This window comes from Gadus macrocephalus, chromosome 2 (assembly GCF_031168955.1).
Source record: "Gadus macrocephalus chromosome 2, ASM3116895v1".
NCBI classification, from domain to species: Eukaryota; Metazoa; Chordata; class Actinopteri; order Gadiformes; family Gadidae; genus Gadus; species Gadus macrocephalus.
The window spans coordinates 1,146,345-1,162,123 of NC_082383.1; the positions used below are offsets into that span (position 1 = coordinate 1,146,345).

General features: G+C 45.4%; 1 protein-coding gene across 2 annotated transcripts in view; it reads right to left on the minus strand.

Annotated features, from left to right (window-relative positions):
* Positions 1-6,112: 6,112 nt before the first annotated feature.
* The window catches only part of LOC132470103 (E3 ubiquitin-protein ligase rnf213-alpha-like), a 32,326-nt gene continuing 22,659 nt past the window's right edge, over positions 6,113-15,779 (minus strand). For both annotated transcript variants that reach the window (XM_060068263.1, XM_060068273.1), the window contains exons 49-68: positions 15,498-15,694; positions 15,101-15,223; positions 14,901-15,011; positions 14,572-14,814; positions 14,318-14,393; positions 14,191-14,225; positions 13,922-14,025; positions 13,619-13,775; positions 12,801-12,975; positions 12,182-12,276; positions 11,371-11,622; positions 10,512-10,644; positions 10,306-10,389; positions 10,036-10,216; positions 9,488-9,689; positions 9,306-9,383; positions 8,758-8,955; positions 7,665-7,754; positions 7,243-7,421; positions 6,113-7,049 (exon numbers count right to left, since the gene is read on the minus strand). In XM_060068263.1, coding sequence (XP_059924246.1) covers positions 6,890-7,049; positions 7,243-7,421; positions 7,665-7,754; positions 8,758-8,955; positions 9,306-9,383; positions 9,488-9,689; positions 10,036-10,216; positions 10,306-10,389; positions 10,512-10,644; positions 11,371-11,622; positions 12,182-12,276; positions 12,801-12,975; positions 13,619-13,775; positions 13,922-14,025; positions 14,191-14,225; positions 14,318-14,393; positions 14,572-14,814; positions 14,901-15,011; positions 15,101-15,223; positions 15,498-15,694 — 2,873 coding nt within the window. In that variant the 3' untranslated portion in view covers positions 6,113-6,889. The remainder of the gene's footprint in view (positions 7,050-7,242; positions 7,422-7,664; positions 7,755-8,757; positions 8,956-9,305; positions 9,384-9,487; positions 9,690-10,035; positions 10,217-10,305; positions 10,390-10,511; positions 10,645-11,370; positions 11,623-12,181; positions 12,277-12,800; positions 12,976-13,618; positions 13,776-13,921; positions 14,026-14,190; positions 14,226-14,317; positions 14,394-14,571; positions 14,815-14,900; positions 15,012-15,100; positions 15,224-15,497; positions 15,695-15,779) is intronic.

The following is a 15,779-nucleotide window of genomic DNA, read 5'->3' on the forward strand; positions in this document are numbered from 1 at the left end:
ATATACATGACAGTAAAATGAATGTGTGTGTTTCTATTATTTCCCTTATACTTTTTTTCATGACGACCAATTAAAAACGACAGTGTTACCCTTATGTTTTTTTTCACGACGACCAATAAAAAAAAACAGTGTAAACCCATATGTTTTTTTTCATGACGACCAATAAAAAACAACAGTGTTACCCCTTATGTTTTTTTTCATGACGACCAATAAAAAACAACAGTGTTACCCCTTATGTTTTTTTTGATAAATATCGACATTCCAACAGAAGACATCAACCGGACTTGAACCCCGGTCTCCAGTGGGTTAGGCAGAGTGCATTCCACTGCACCACTGAGGCGACGACAATACACAAAAATCAATCATCAATAAAGAGGATATACATGACATTAAAATGTATGTGTGTATTTCTACTATTTCCCTTATGTTTTTTTTCATGACGACCAATAAAAAACAACAGTGTTACCCCTTATGTTTTTTTTCATGACGACAAAAGAAAAACAACAGTGTTACCCCTTTTGTTTTTTTTCATGACGACCAAAGAAAAACAACAGTGTTACCCCTTATGTTTTTTTTGACAAAGACAACAGTGTTACCCCTTTTGTTTTTTTTCATGACGACCAAAGAAAAACAACAGTGTTACCCCTTATGTTTTTTTTCATGTCGACGAAAGAAAAACAACAGTGTTACCCCTTATGTTTTTTTTCATGACGACCAAAGAAAAACAACAGCGTTACCCCTTATGTTTTTTTTCATGACGACCAAAGAAAAACAACAGTGTTACCCCTTATGTTTTTTTTCATGACGACCAAAGAAAAACAGTGTTACCCCAAATGTTTTTTATTATTACGACCAATAAAAAACAACAGTGTTACCCCTTATGTTTTTTTTCATGGCGACCAATAAAAAACATCAGTGTTACCCATTATGTTTTTTTTCATGACGACCAATAAAAAACAACAGTGTTACCCCTTATGTTTTTTTTCATGACGACCAAAGAAAAACAACAGTGTTACCCCTTATGTTTTTTTTCATGACGACCAATAAAAAACAACAGTGTTACCCCTCATGTTTTTTTTCATGACGACCAATAAAAAACAACACTGTTACCCCTTATGTTTTTTTTCATGACGACCAAAGAAAAACAACAGTGTTACCCCTTATGTTTTCTTTCATGACGACCAATAAAAAACAACAGTGTTGCCCCTTATGTTTTTTTTCATGACGACCAATAAAAAACAACAGTGTTACCCCTTATGTTTTTTTTCATGACGACCAATTAAAAACAACAGTGTTACCCCTTATGTTTTTTTTCATGACGACCAATTAAAAACAACAGTGTTACCCCTTATGTTTTTTTTCATGACGACCGAAGAAAAACAACAGCGTTACCCCTTATTTTTTTTTTCATGACGACCAAAGAAAAACAACAGTGTTACCCCTTATGTTTTTTTTCATGACGACCAAAGAAAAACAGTGTTACCCCAAATGTTTTTTTTATTACGACCAATAAAAAACAACAGTGTTACCCCTTATGTTTTTTTTCATGGCGACCAATAAAAAACATCAGTGTTACCCATTATGTTTTTTTTCATGACGACCAATAAAAAACAACAGTGTTACCCCTTATGTTTTTTTTCATGACGACCAAAGAAAAACAACAGTGTTACCCCTTATGTTTTTTTTCATGACGACCAATAAAAAACAACAGTGTTACCCCTCATGTTTTTTTTCATGACGACCAATAAAAAACAACACTGTTACCCCTTATGTTTTTTTTCATGACGACCAAAGAAAAACAACGGTGTTACCCCTTATGTTTTCTTTCATGACGACCAATAAAAAACAACAGTGTTACCCCTTATGTTTTTTTTCATGACGACCAATAAAAAACAACAGTGTTACCCCTTATGTTTTTTTTCATGACGACCAATTAAAAACAACAGTGTTACCCCTTATGTTTTTTTTCATGACGACCAATTAAAAACAACAGTGTTACCCCTTATGTTTTATTTGATAAATACCGACATTCCAACAGAAGACATCAACCGGACTTGAACCCCGGAAAAAATACGGTTGAGGCTGTTTAACGCAACTTTACTTTTGGCAGCTATCTCGTCAAGGGTTAGGGTTAGGCATCCTAGAGACAGAGACAGAGAGAGACGGAGGGAGACGGATGGAGATAGATGGAGAGTGATTGAATGAAGATGGAGGGGAAGAGACATGTGGAGTGAGACGGACGGGGGGGAGAGTTCAAGAGCCAGGCCAGTGGAGGTCACCCCTCGGCCAGAGACAGATCTGGACGGTAGGGGCGCATCAAACAGCCGTGAAGCTGTTAATGTGTGGTTCATTCAGCAACCAGGGGCCACAGGGGGGGGGGGGGGCCTGAGCCTTCTGACATCACATCATCCAGGGCCGTACGCTGGATGAACAGGGGGGCGTTATATAGGGCGTGTACATCACAACGTCATTATGTCATCGCTATGACCGCCTCCACTTTGGGAGCATAGCAGCATTGACGTGATAGCTGCTGTGTTGGCACTGTAGTAGCAGTGTTTTGGTCATTGTTATGTAATCATGAGGGGATTTTTTGGGAGACGTTGGGTTTGAAACTGCCGCAGCTTTTCTTGTGCGAGACGTAGGAGAACAAAATTTTCATTCATTCATTCACTTAAAAAAAAAAAACACACAAACATTATTTGTCACGTTTGAAGTGGTCCAATCCAAACAAAATATTGAATATTGGTTATCATTAGATGGAGCCAGGATAAACACGTGCTGCTATTGCATGTCATTGGAGGATAATGCTGTTACGCGAGCACCCCTGTTAATTAAGCGTTGATGCGACACACCTGTCAACCAGTATTGAGGAGCCGGTAGCTCTGAGAAAACATGCAAGCATTTGCAAACGTGTTGTCAGTGGGTTCAGTTCTCCTATAAACAATAATGCTTTAAAGAACATTATGTTGTTAAATAAATTGAGCTCACAGAGAAGGTGGTACACAATTTTTTTTTGAATAATTCGCTTTTATACCTGGTAATGACATCATGGAGACTCAACGCAGCCATTAACAAAGGAGGCAAAGTGAAATAGAGAGGGGGGGGGGGGACGGGGGGGGATAAACTGGAGCAGTCGCGCCATATTTAATAGAAAGTCAAAGACCGCCATCTAGTGGTACGTATAAAGATTGCATTGACAGATTGACGTCACTCCATTAATTTCCCAAGCAATTGCACTAAACATGAATACATTCTGCATAATGCGCTCGAGTAATACATTATGTAAGAGCTCAAATAAACGAGGCAAACTTTTCATGACGAAGTTGCTGACATTTGTGGGATGTGTATATTTGTTGTGACTCACGTTCTATATGCCTACCTGCAGATCACATGCCATTTTATTTCTACAGTGAAATCTTTAATACATTTTTAGTGTTCCGCCTCTGAAAGGAGCTTAGATGTGCTTTCTCCTCAATAGAGTTGAAGAGGGGAGCACAATGTTAGTCTACTCATCTTAACCCAGAAGCACTTTGATTTGCGATAACAATAATAACTCTTAAAACATAATCAGTCCCTAATTGGTTTATGAATTGAATGCATAATACTGGCAACTGTCTTCCGGCTGGTTACTTACTGGAAATATGCATCAGTTATTAAAATTGAGCCATGAGTGACTGCCATATTAAAACAAAGGCAGTGCATAATATAGCGGACTAACGAAAAATAGCTACATTGCAACCATTGAATTGAGTTGGCTGTGTGAAAACGGCTGCATTGAATAATCAGTAAGCAACCTGGGAAGCTTCTCTACAACTGTACAGTTTTATATAAGAACTGCTTATTTGAGCAGCAGGGAAAGCATTACGCTGGCTTGAGTGGCCTTGACTGCCGTGACATTTCCTTATATGGCGTTGGTTTGCTAGTGGCAGGGACTGACCACCAGCCTGACTAGAGCCAGTCAATCCTTAGAGACATGGTAGATTCAATAGGGATTGACATTGCATGATGTAGCCCTTGATCTGATAACCAGTTCAACTAAACTTACCTTACCTATATAATTTTTATTCAGTACTTAATATTACTATCTGTGGATACCTATTGTTCTTGTAGGATTCCTGCTATTATTGTTCCAGATTGGTAACAAGTTCTGAAATCGGTCAATGGCATTTGTGTACCATGGAAGCACGGGTTGAAGAACCATTTCTGAAAATTGGTATACATGCTTAATGCCTTTACCTCTTAAGGAGTGGACCAGTGTAGTTCAACTAGTGCATAGCATTAGCTTATGTCAGCAGGAGATGGCTGACATATGCCATAGAAATTTGATGATCCATTTGCGCAAGCCATTTCTTTTAGGTTCTACTCAAAATCCTGTATATACAAAGTGACGGCATAAGGATTCATAGAAACGAGGGAACCATTCAGTGTATTACACACTGTATGTGTAATACCCCCGCCATCCCTCTTGCTGGGGGGCAGAGATCCTAGGACGACTCGGGCCTGAATGGCAATTTATGTCGACGCTTCACTTTGAGAAACTTTCCTGCGCACGTTTGCACTTTTGTCCCCCACCCACTACCAACCTTTAATCCATAGCCTTTCACTTCCTCCACTGCCTGCTCTCATTAGGGGACTATGATATACTATATATATATTTATGTGTGTGTGTGTGTGTGTGTGTGTGTGTGTGTGTGTGTGTGTGTGTGTGTGTGTGTGTGTGTGTGTGTTTTGTTGTGGCGAAGTGGATTTGGCAGGCCAACAGTCCTGCTAAACACCGCTCAAGCCTGTACCACACACTCACAGACCCTTGGTTTTACAACCTCACAATCTAACAGGCACGTTCCCTCGTGCTCAACACAGAAAGACTATTGCCTTTGCAGGATATGGTCGTTTTGGCAAAGCCCTGGTTATGTGTGGCTTGGTTGCGTTGATCTTGAACCAACCTGAAACACTTATATAATCATCAAGTTTCATTGGCACGTTGCCCCAGAGCAAACCCAAGACTACATGAACAGCCGACGATGGAGAGCACCACGTGACGTGTGAGCATCCGGCAGTGTGTGAGTAAGTAGAAAAAGAGTGCACAACAGTCGGACACAGAAAGAGGACGCCAGGGTTCTCCCCGAATAATTGAAGAGTCGGTGCTGCTCCACCAGGTAACCTTCCAAAGACATTTAGCTGATGGCGCTGCGATGCGTGCCAAGGTTATTAAGTGGTTAATACAATTGAGTGTCAGAGCCTAACAAAAAACCTAATCATAATGGTTGCCCCATACCCCAGAAGCTCCTGTTGATATTTACAATGATCTGATATAGAAATAGTCATTAATAATCACAGGGCTCAGGATTTGTAGTCAGTGCGCCCAAATATTGAAATGGTTAAACCTGCACTATGTAACTTTTCCACTAGAGCTAATAACTCTATTAAACAAGAATCTACAATTTCAGAACTAGAAAGTTTTCAAGAATAATACGCCGATCTACAAGTCGATCCATACAGTGAGTTGTTCACGATAAAGCATTTTCATTTGTCCTGATAAACCTTTTGACATTAACAGTCATCTGAAAATGGTGCAGCCACAACTCAAGTCACAGAGGCTGCTGATAATGATCAGCCTACATAATGCAGGTTAACACCCTTCTAATAGATTCCACTATCTACATCCATCTGGCTGGGTCTGAGGCTGCTATGGTTTGCTTCGTCACACTGACTGGACACTAACCATCTAGAACTGCTTGATAAGGGCTAACGTGTTTTTTTTCACCCCGCATGAGAATACATTAGCATCAAGTGAGCATTTTGTTGCAAGCTCATCCATGCTTCCTCTACTTTACTTAGAATGTTATTTTGCTTTCCGATGTAAGTTGCGCACTTTCCTTGCACATCTTTCCATTTCGTTAGTAGCGTACGTCTTGTGTCCCCATGACTGCATGTTGCACGGCTCTAATGAAAAGCGACAAATTAAAAGACACCGATATGCAGTCCCTCACCCTTTTCCTTTCCTCCCCCAGGAATCCATCTGTGCCGCCCAGTTTATGGACGAGGGCTTAATGTTGATCACTGTCGATGTATACATGCATCCTCAAATTTGAGGATAAACGAGAAATGCTGGTTATAGATTCAAAACGAAAGGTATTTTTATTCTGATGACTAAGTCTTGTATTGATTACAGGTTTGAATGGGTTAAAATAATGCATTCATTTGGTAAGAATAATAGTCAACCAAATAAGTCACCCTAAGATTGTTCGCAAGGAACATATACAGAATAAGTGATTATATGTTCAACCAATATTTCTCTAATATATGAATGAATACAAATAGAAAGTAATATATTACCTGATTGACAAGTTGCAATGTGTTGAAATAAGGCTCACATTTGTCATAATAGTAATAAACAAAACACAAGGCATCCTAACGTTAACAATGAACAAAAACAGCAATGTATGGTCTCAGACAATACATCAAAATAATAAGGAAAAATAAATGGAGCACAATGAGTTTCTCTTCAATCTCAGACATGTCTATGTGTATGATTGACTTGCATGAGGACATGTTTTTCCTGAGCCAAGACAATAAGACAAAAATTCAACATTATTTAAACAGAGGTCCACACATTGTAATACTGCGTAGGAGAAGAAAATATTTTGCCCACAAAACAGCTCACAGTGCAATTGTCCAGCAAAACAAAAAACAACGAACTAATCTTTCTTAATTTCTAACAAAATATATATTGGAAGCTCTACCAGTGACACGCTCCTGGGATTGCTTGCTGCAGATAAAACCAACCACATCTCTCATGATTTCTCTTCCTTTCACTGTTTATCAAAATAGAATGTAAACATTATCTGAGCTGTTCTAGGACAGATCTCCCTGATCGATCATGTCAACATCAAGATCTCTGACTGCTGTTCTCCTGTTTGAAGACCACACTGAACTTCCACGCTTCGATGAAGTGAGAGAGGCAGATCTCTTCTGGGAACAAGACTTCCACCTCAGGAGAAACATCCAGGTCCTTGCGCTCAATGTAGGACACCACCGTGTCTCTCAGCCTGAAACGACAAGAGGCCGTTATTAAGAAAGCACACCACGGATGTATCCACTCAAGACCTGGAAAGCAATGTCCAATGTCTTACATTATCTACAGACATACACACACAGTAAATGAACGCATAGATACACGCGTGTATTTATCGAGAAAAATAATGAATCCAGGAGGCGGTCTGAGCGTCCCGGTCCGCTCACCCCCAGGCCGGTCGGTACTTGTTGGGGGCGTGGGGGTTCTTCAGCTCCAGCACGAGGAACTCGTGCATCTCCAGCAGGAAGCCCTCGGCAACGGGCTTCACAAAGAACCCTGACAGCAGCCTGCGGTCCTCGTCGCTCAGAGGCTGCTTGTAGGCCCCGGGGAACGCCGCGAACGGATCCTGCACACATGCCGTAGTTTATCATACAAATATACAAAACTAGCTTAGTGATAAGTGTTTGTGTTCCAGCTTATACTCTTATTGAATGCTTATATTTATTCAATATCCTTCTATTTTATCCGTATTGTTTAGCAACGTAACCATGAATCTAAAAACGAATGAGTCTGAAGGAACCGATCCACAGGACTTTCTCCCGCCCCCTGGTGTGGTGTGATGTGCGTCAGGGCTGAACGGCCGCCTTACCCTCTTGAGCCGCATCATGTTCTGGGACTTGAGCGAGGTGAGGAGCTGCCACAGGGCCACACAGTGCCTCAGCCGGCACACAGTCAGGGCCTGCAGGGACGGAGAGAGGGCCACCACTCAGGCTCCATCATGCATCCCAGAGCGAGACGCCTGACCTCACTGTATCTGTACTCACCGGAGGTCAGGCCAGGAATCCCTCAGCAGACAAACAACCACCATTACATCCACTACATCAGTCGTTTAGTAATTGACCTGCTTTTAACCGGTAAGTGGACCCTTGTACTTGGACATGTTAGACAGCTTTTCGTCATGCACTTGATTGCTGTCCTGTACATGCATAAGTATTACCTGCACTGTCACCTTGTGCCATGTGAACCAAGCTCCTCAAGTTATAATAATAATAATAATAATAATAATAAATGCTTTATTTTTGAATGGGGACAGTGCACATTAATGAACATTGATGTTTAAACATCTTTGTAAACATGCCGGATTATCGCAGGTCTGCTAATTTGCATCCGTAGTCCCTAATAAAATAAGTACAAACAGAAGAGACAGCAGATAGATAGATAAAGTTGAATAAAGTATTTTGACTATCATTGAATTTTGAAGGAAAAGCGACCGACTAGAGGTCAAAGAGCAAGTTGGGACATCCGGGCAAGAGGACGGATTCATGACCTTTAAAGGTCCCATGGCATGCCACCAGCCGTTTTGGAAATCGGCCCCTTATGACATCACAGGTGGGCGTGTCCACGCCCACCTGTGATGTCATAAGGGGCCGATTTCCAAAACGGCTTGTAACGGCTAATCACACTCACACCTGGTGGCATGCCATGGGACCTTTAAAGCTTTTAGTAAGCGTTTAGTTTGAATGTGTCTCAGCTGGACAGGAGTAACGGCAAAGTGGCTCCCCTCTGCACCAGATAGCTGTGGCATCCGGCTGGCCCCAGCCACCAGAGGGGTCGCGACAGACAGACAGACAGACAGACAGACAGACAGACAGACAGACAGACAGACAGACAGACAGACAGACAGACAGACAGACAGACAGACAGACAGACAGACAGACAGACAGACAGACCGACGGGCTGACCTTGAGGACGTGTGGGGCAGTCTGGTCCTTCATCTGCAGCACCTCCTCCAGGTAGCAGGCCAGCTGCATGTGGGGGTCCCCCCCCGTCATGGCCAGGAAGCCCAGGGCCACCTCCACCGTGGTCAGGGCCTCGCACACCTCGCTGTACGACTGCAGCTCCGCCGCCAGGCAGGACGCCATCAGGCTCTGGAGGGCTTCCTGTTGGGACGGTCGCCGTTAGGGTACTAATGAACGCCGTGAGGGTTCATATGGTGAAGGATAAATGGACCGCATTCATGTAGCGCTTTTATCCAACGCGCTTTACGCACTATCGCCTGACATTCACCCAACCATGCACACATTCACACACAGCGACAGCGGAGACAACCACGCGAGGCGACAGCCGGCTCGTCGGGAGAGGTGAGTGTTGGGGGGCTTTGCTCAGGGACCCCTCGACACTCTCGGAGGAGCCCGGGGGATCAAACTAGCAGCCTTGCGGTTTTACCAGCCGACCCGCATTCCCTCCTGAGCTTCAGCCGTTCATCTCATGACGCCGACAGTCCTCTCACCTGCTCCACTTTCTCTTTGACGTCCTTCAGAATGATCACGTAGTCCCGCTCGTGTCTGTTCACCAGGGTCGGAATGCCCTGGAAAGACGAGCAGGAAGTCAGCATGGGGGGGGGGCGACGTGTTACAGAGGGGACGGCGTCGTTGGCCTGTGTGCTGTGGAGCCCCGCCTCCCTCGGCTCACCTGGAGGGTGATGATTGGCCGGCCCTGCAGGAAGTGGGTGAGGACCTGCTGCTGGATCTTGGCCAGGTCGTACTCCTGCAGCGTCTCCTTGCCTCGCTCCAGGCTGTACTGGCTGTTGGCGAGCACCAGCGGCATCAGCTCCTGGTCCAGCTCGTAGCGGATCACCTGCTGCTCCGTCAGGTCGGCGGGGCTCACCTCGTAGCTGGGCGGGGCAGGAGTTCAAAGTTCAAAGTCGGCTTTATCGACGTTTCCAAAACATGCGCAAGACAACTCGAGGAATCAAAAAATGACGTTTCTCTCTGACCCACGGTGCAATACGTAGAAAAAGAGAAAAGTAGATGAAATGAAATAAAAAAAAGTAGCATTTACAATGAATACATTCTAGAGGAGATGGTTAAGAGATGTTCCCTGCCTCTCTCTTGTGACAAATTTCGATCTATCCAATATTGATATACGAGCCCTTCTGGCATGCTTCAGGGCAAGAAGGCATGCTTAGCCTTCCAGCAGCGAAACACGCCCTCTCTGGCGTGTGCCAACAGCGCCCCCACCTGGTGTGTTCTCCGGTGTGCTTGTCCACACATTTGATGATCTCGTTGTGCAGGGCGATCAGGTAGCTGACCAGGGCTGTAGAGCACAGCCCTGGGCCCTGTCTCCGTGGCAACAGCACCGTGAGGTCACTGTCCCAGTCCAGGTCTTCCTCGCACAGCTCTGCCGGGATCTTAATCTCTCCTGGAAGACAACATAAAGAGTTACGACCATTAGGAAACTTAGGAGTGAAGGTAATTCACCCGTTACTAAACAGACTGATTTGGGTATACCATTTGTTGCCAAGGAAGCCCTGAGTTTATTCCAGGTGGCCAGGAAGATGGTGATGCATCTCTCGTACCAACCTCTGAGTGACACTAGTTAAAAAAAGCAAGAAGAATTAAAGTCAACGTACGCAAAGTAGGCATAGGCAAAGTCGGTATTAGTCATTTGTATTAAAATGTGTGTTTTTGTGCCGCTGACAGAACACTTTCAGCACCTTGTTTCAGACTGTTGAGGAAGTCGGCGATAGTTCTGAAGGGCAGGTCGCTGATGTTCTGGAACTTCTTCACCAGGTCCTTCTGGAGTGTTAGGATGTCTGGAAGGAACTTCACGAAGCGCAGCTCCGCCTCCTAACGCAGCAAGACACCACATGTACGTGAGCACAAGCGTTTGGTGCTGTGACGAGCATGCTTATCGGTATTGTTGGCCAATCTGTGTTGTCTAAACAGGTCAATAGTAGTCGTCAGTGGCATCCCTTGCGGTGCCCTTGCAATACCACTAGCAACCACCAGAGATCCTAGTTCCTTTGGTGCCCAGGAGGCCCATACAACCACCAAGTAGTCCCACACGCTTATTCAATTAACCTATGGTTATTCTTTGGTGATAATAACAACCATACCTCTTGGAGCTCTACAGGTCGTCTGACTTATAGCTGTTTATCGACCATCTTATTGTCATAAAAATAATCGGTCGTAATATTAATACCGTAATATACCATTTGTATATTACTAGAGAGAATCTAGTAACTAGTAAGTAGTAAGTAAGTTTGTTAGTAAGAGATAATGTGAACCCCTCCACATGACAGGTAGTTAGTAAGTTAGTTGGTCAGTTAGTGATAATGTCGACCCCTCCCCATGACAGGTGGTTGGTAAGTTAGTTGGTCAGTTAGTGATAATGTCGACCCCTCCACATGACAGGTAGTAAGTTAGTTTGTTAGTTAGTGATAATGTCGACCCCTCCCCATGACAGGTAGTAAGTTAGTTGGATAGTTAGTGATAATGTCGACCACTCCCCATGACAGGTGGTTGGTAAGTTAGTTGGATAGCAGATTAGTTGGTGGGTGAGCGTCGACTCACCCTCTGGAGGAACCTCCAGAGGAGGGGCAGCGTGTCTTTGCCGTCGTGCTGCTCCACGATGTGCGTGAGGCTGAGCAGCGAGAGCTCCTCCCTGCAGCTCCACACCGCCTGGCCGTGGATCAGGGAGCCGCGGGGCAGGGAGGCCAGGAAGAGGCGCGGGTCCCCGAACATCAGCTTGAAGACGGGGTCACAGGACACACGGGCGTCGGCCCGGACCAGGTCGTTGGCCTCCTTCAGCCGTCGGTCCAGGTGCTGGAGGAACGGGTGTGTGGACGCACGCACGCGGACACACACACAAAGACAGACACACAGACACACACAGACACACACACACACAGACACACACACGGTTATGGTTCCTCGTCGACACAACGCAAGGGGGTTTACGGACCCATTACGTCCTTGCGGACCCTCCTTGCGTCAGCCACAGGGGCCTGACGTGCCCCTCCCAGAATTGGTAGCCTTGCGTTGAGGCAATGCAGCAGCAAGGCCTGTGATTGGTCTGCTCATTAAAACCCAACGCAGAACCAGAACCAGAACCGGTTCACGCCTGCGTCGAAGCGTCTGCGTGGTCATTGCGTTGCGTCGACGTTGAATCCTAATCGAGCCTTTGCGCCTCTTTCAAAGGCACATATCTCCCTGTCTAAAGGGTTCTGGGTTTGAGGTCAAGCCCCTAAGTCAGAAGTCTCCCTGCAAGCATCTTTGAGCAAGACACCTAACCGCTATCTTCTCCTTCAGGACGTGGATCTGAAAGAAATGCTCTGGCTAACAGCTTCTGCAAAAAATGACAGGTAGTGAGATAGTAACCTACCTTCAGTTGAGGTATGATGATGGTGTTGCTGACGGACATCTCCCAGCCGTTCCTGTGGTCTTTGGTGGAGAGATGGTTGTCGTAAGGATCGGGCCCTGAGAGGAGAAGGCAGAAGTTATCAAACAAACGCTCATGTTAGGTAGACTTAGCGTTTTGAGTTTTTGTTCTGGACAAATTTGTCATAGACAAATTGTCAAGACTGGTCTCTCTAGATCAAACATGTGAAATGTACGTGGTACGATTAAGAGTCAACCAATTAGAACTTAGGGACATCTCCAAACAAAGGTAATTTGATCACCTGTACTGGATTGATGCCAAGTTAACCAATCACAGAGAAGAAAATAAACTGCAATGACTGGTGATTCCCCAGAGAAGGCAAAGTTTCCCAGGTGTCACTGTACTAATACACGTTCCTCAAATGTAACCAAAGGTCATCAGAGGTCCTATTTCTTAACATGGACACAAGGACCCCCCCCCCCCCCCCCCCTCCCCCAGCTATTTATACGATAACAAAGTGACTATGACCTTTTCTTTATTTCTGTGCTTTTCGTTTGTTTTTCTGTAACATGTCTGTTCTCATTACTATGCAAAAAGTCCTCCTCATAGTGAACATCCTTACATTGTTGAACCTGTTGAGGCTCCAGCAGGCCGCAGAGCAACAGGTGAACCGTGTGGATGGTGTCGTCCGTCCCCTTCCCCAGAGACTTGGTCAGATGCTCCATGTCCTTCAGCAGGTGGGCCAACAGGAAGGCTCCTGGATCAGCCACCGGAGGTTTGATGATCTGAGCGATGAGCTGCAAAAACACAGACCGAGGTGGTGTTTGATGATCGATTGTTGTCGATCGATGTTGCTATTATACCGGCGGATAAATGACTCTTGCGCCCGACCCAAATCTAAAAAAGGGTTGCCCTGAAGTAGCCTAATTACCCGTAGGTGTGGTTTGGGCGTAATGTGCAATAAACCAATGAGAGTGCCATCTCCCATCCCCTTTAAGAGCCATGAGCGCATTTGACAGCGCGTTTACAGTCCACGATGAGACAGATGCATGACCACATGAATTTCAAACTTCAAATGGCTCAGTTTATGGCCAAATAATATGGCCTGATTCACACATGGAATAGCGTTTTCTTCTACATCTTCAGAAATACTGAGTCGTCATGTAAATTTCGGCAAAGAAAACTTAACACATATGATGTGCGGTCCACAAGATTTTGTTTTGGAAGGCTGGTATATAGCCTACTTTGCTTGAGTTTATTATTGTTATTTTTATTTCAACACATGGAATAGCCTACTACATTGTTCATTCATGCAAAAAAAATCCACTATCCACATCCTCATCATAATCTTTCAATTAGGCAAATCGTTGGCATGTTTGTGCTGTGTATAGCCTACTGGTGTGTAAGCCTACGTTGCAGTTCAGACGACAGCTACCGTACCTGTTGGTTGATGCTGGCTCCCAACAGCATGGCCATGTGGGTGAGCATGCGCACCAGGGTGAAGGGCCCCGGGGACATGTTCTTGGTGTCCAGGGTGTCCGGGTTGTCCCTGCGCACCGGGTCTCCGAGGACGTGGCCCGTCTGGGTGCGGTCGCCCCTGGGGGAGGGCACAGGAAACCCCAAATAAACTGTTGGTGTATTGTACATAAGGGTGTCCTCCCCCACGCATGCATGCAGGTATTGTAAGGCCACTGAAGGACACACACACACACACACACACACGCATTAGTATGTCACACTTACTGCGCTGCTTGAGCAGCAGTGAATCCAGCCACAGGTCTGTGCTGGTTTCCTCCGATTTCAGCGCCGCAGTCCGGACAACGGCTTCGTTCCATGGGTTGACCACACTATTAGAAGTAGCAAAAGCAATTATGAGCGGCCGAAAAAAAATACCAGAGAGATGTTTTGCCTTGAATTTCCCTGCTGCTTGGAGGGATCTGAGAACACAGTCTGAACAGAGGTAAATTTTTTGGGTGCGTGGTTAGAAACAAACAAGCCTGAGCTGTACACACCTCTCCGATGGTGCAGGGGTGGTTATTTGGACAATCTGTTGGGAAAGGGGGGGAAAAAAACGGAATTAAAGTCTTCAACTGACACCCATGTACACATGAGAGTGTGGAGCTCACGTCTTTGACTTACAGTACCAGTGCACCGCTCCCATGGCCTGTCGAGCTACAAACAACATGTCCTCTGGCATGGTGGGCAAGAAGGCTCGCTGCACCAGGAAAAGGTTGAAACAAAGACATTAATACAAAGATGAATATAGCATACAATGAATGTGTTCATATTTACATCAACCAATACTTAATACTACGTGCAAAAATAAAATGTATTAATTGCATTATTATTTAAACGATGTCTTTAATGCACGCAGATTAGCGGGATGCACTCACTTGCATGTTCCCCGTTGACAGGGCCAGGTTCTGAAGGGGAACGAGGATCCGCTGGTTGGCGCAGAGAAGGACCGAGGCCATGTGGACCGTCAGCTCCACCACCGCACAGCGCCCCCCGGGGGCCCCGGGGACGACGGCCAAGGGCCCCAGACGGTTGGCCACCAAGGCCTTCGCAAAGTTCTTCATCTCGGCGCGTTGCAGGAGTCCGCAAGCATCGATGTGCGTCACCAAGACTCGGCATTGCTGGAACGGGAAAAGTGTACAATGAGACGCAGAAACACAGAAGCGAGGAAGAATCAAGGATGTGTTTGTGAGGCAGGGGCGCGTACCTCGGGTGTGGGATGGCGACTACCGTTGGCGTTTCCGTAGAGAGAGGTGACTTCTCTGAAGAGGGCCAACAGAAGATACACCGCCTTCGTTTGTGGCAAGCACTTGCACGTCTAAAAAGAGAGAGACAAGAAATGTTTCCAGAGAGCATAGTAGTTGACAAGAGGGGGGGGGGGGGAAAGCTTTAGCGGCGCTCTGTTACCTCGTACGCTTTATCCAGCACATCCACTTTGCCCTCCATCAGCACTGTGGCCAGAGCATCTCGAATGGTCTTGTAGTCCTCTCCGCACACGAGGAAATGATCAATGGCGCTGCCTTCTTCACTCTTCAAGAGACAACGGGAGATAGCATTGCGTGTATCATATTATTATGATGCAGTTCCAAGTATAACAGCAATTACTGTCGGACAAAATGGGATGGATCGCTCTGAATAAGAACGGCTTGAGGAAAAATGCTTTCGATGACGAGGAAATGTAAAATGACAAACGGATCGGTTAAAAAAATGGAATGACTAATAAGCAATTACAATATGTTGAATTACTCCTCTCCAAGGGGATGGACGAAAAAACTGAGCATGGCCGGAGGTCAGAGCGCAGTACCTGCTGGAGAACTTCTTCAGGGAAGAGCCAGTGCACAGCCTCCACTTTGAGGAGACTCTGGACAAACTCCACGCCGTGTTGAGTGCAGATCTTGCGGATCAGGTAGACACGGAACCAGTCGTTGTTGCTCTGAATGCACAGCTTCGCCACGGCGCCCAGGAAGTCTTCGATGGAGGCCTGGCCTTCACGTTGGGTTCCTTTTGTGCAAAACGTTGAAGAGAACGCCAGCATAATAAATTAGACGGATTAGGGGTGGGAATCTTTTGGTGTCTCAAGGCTCGA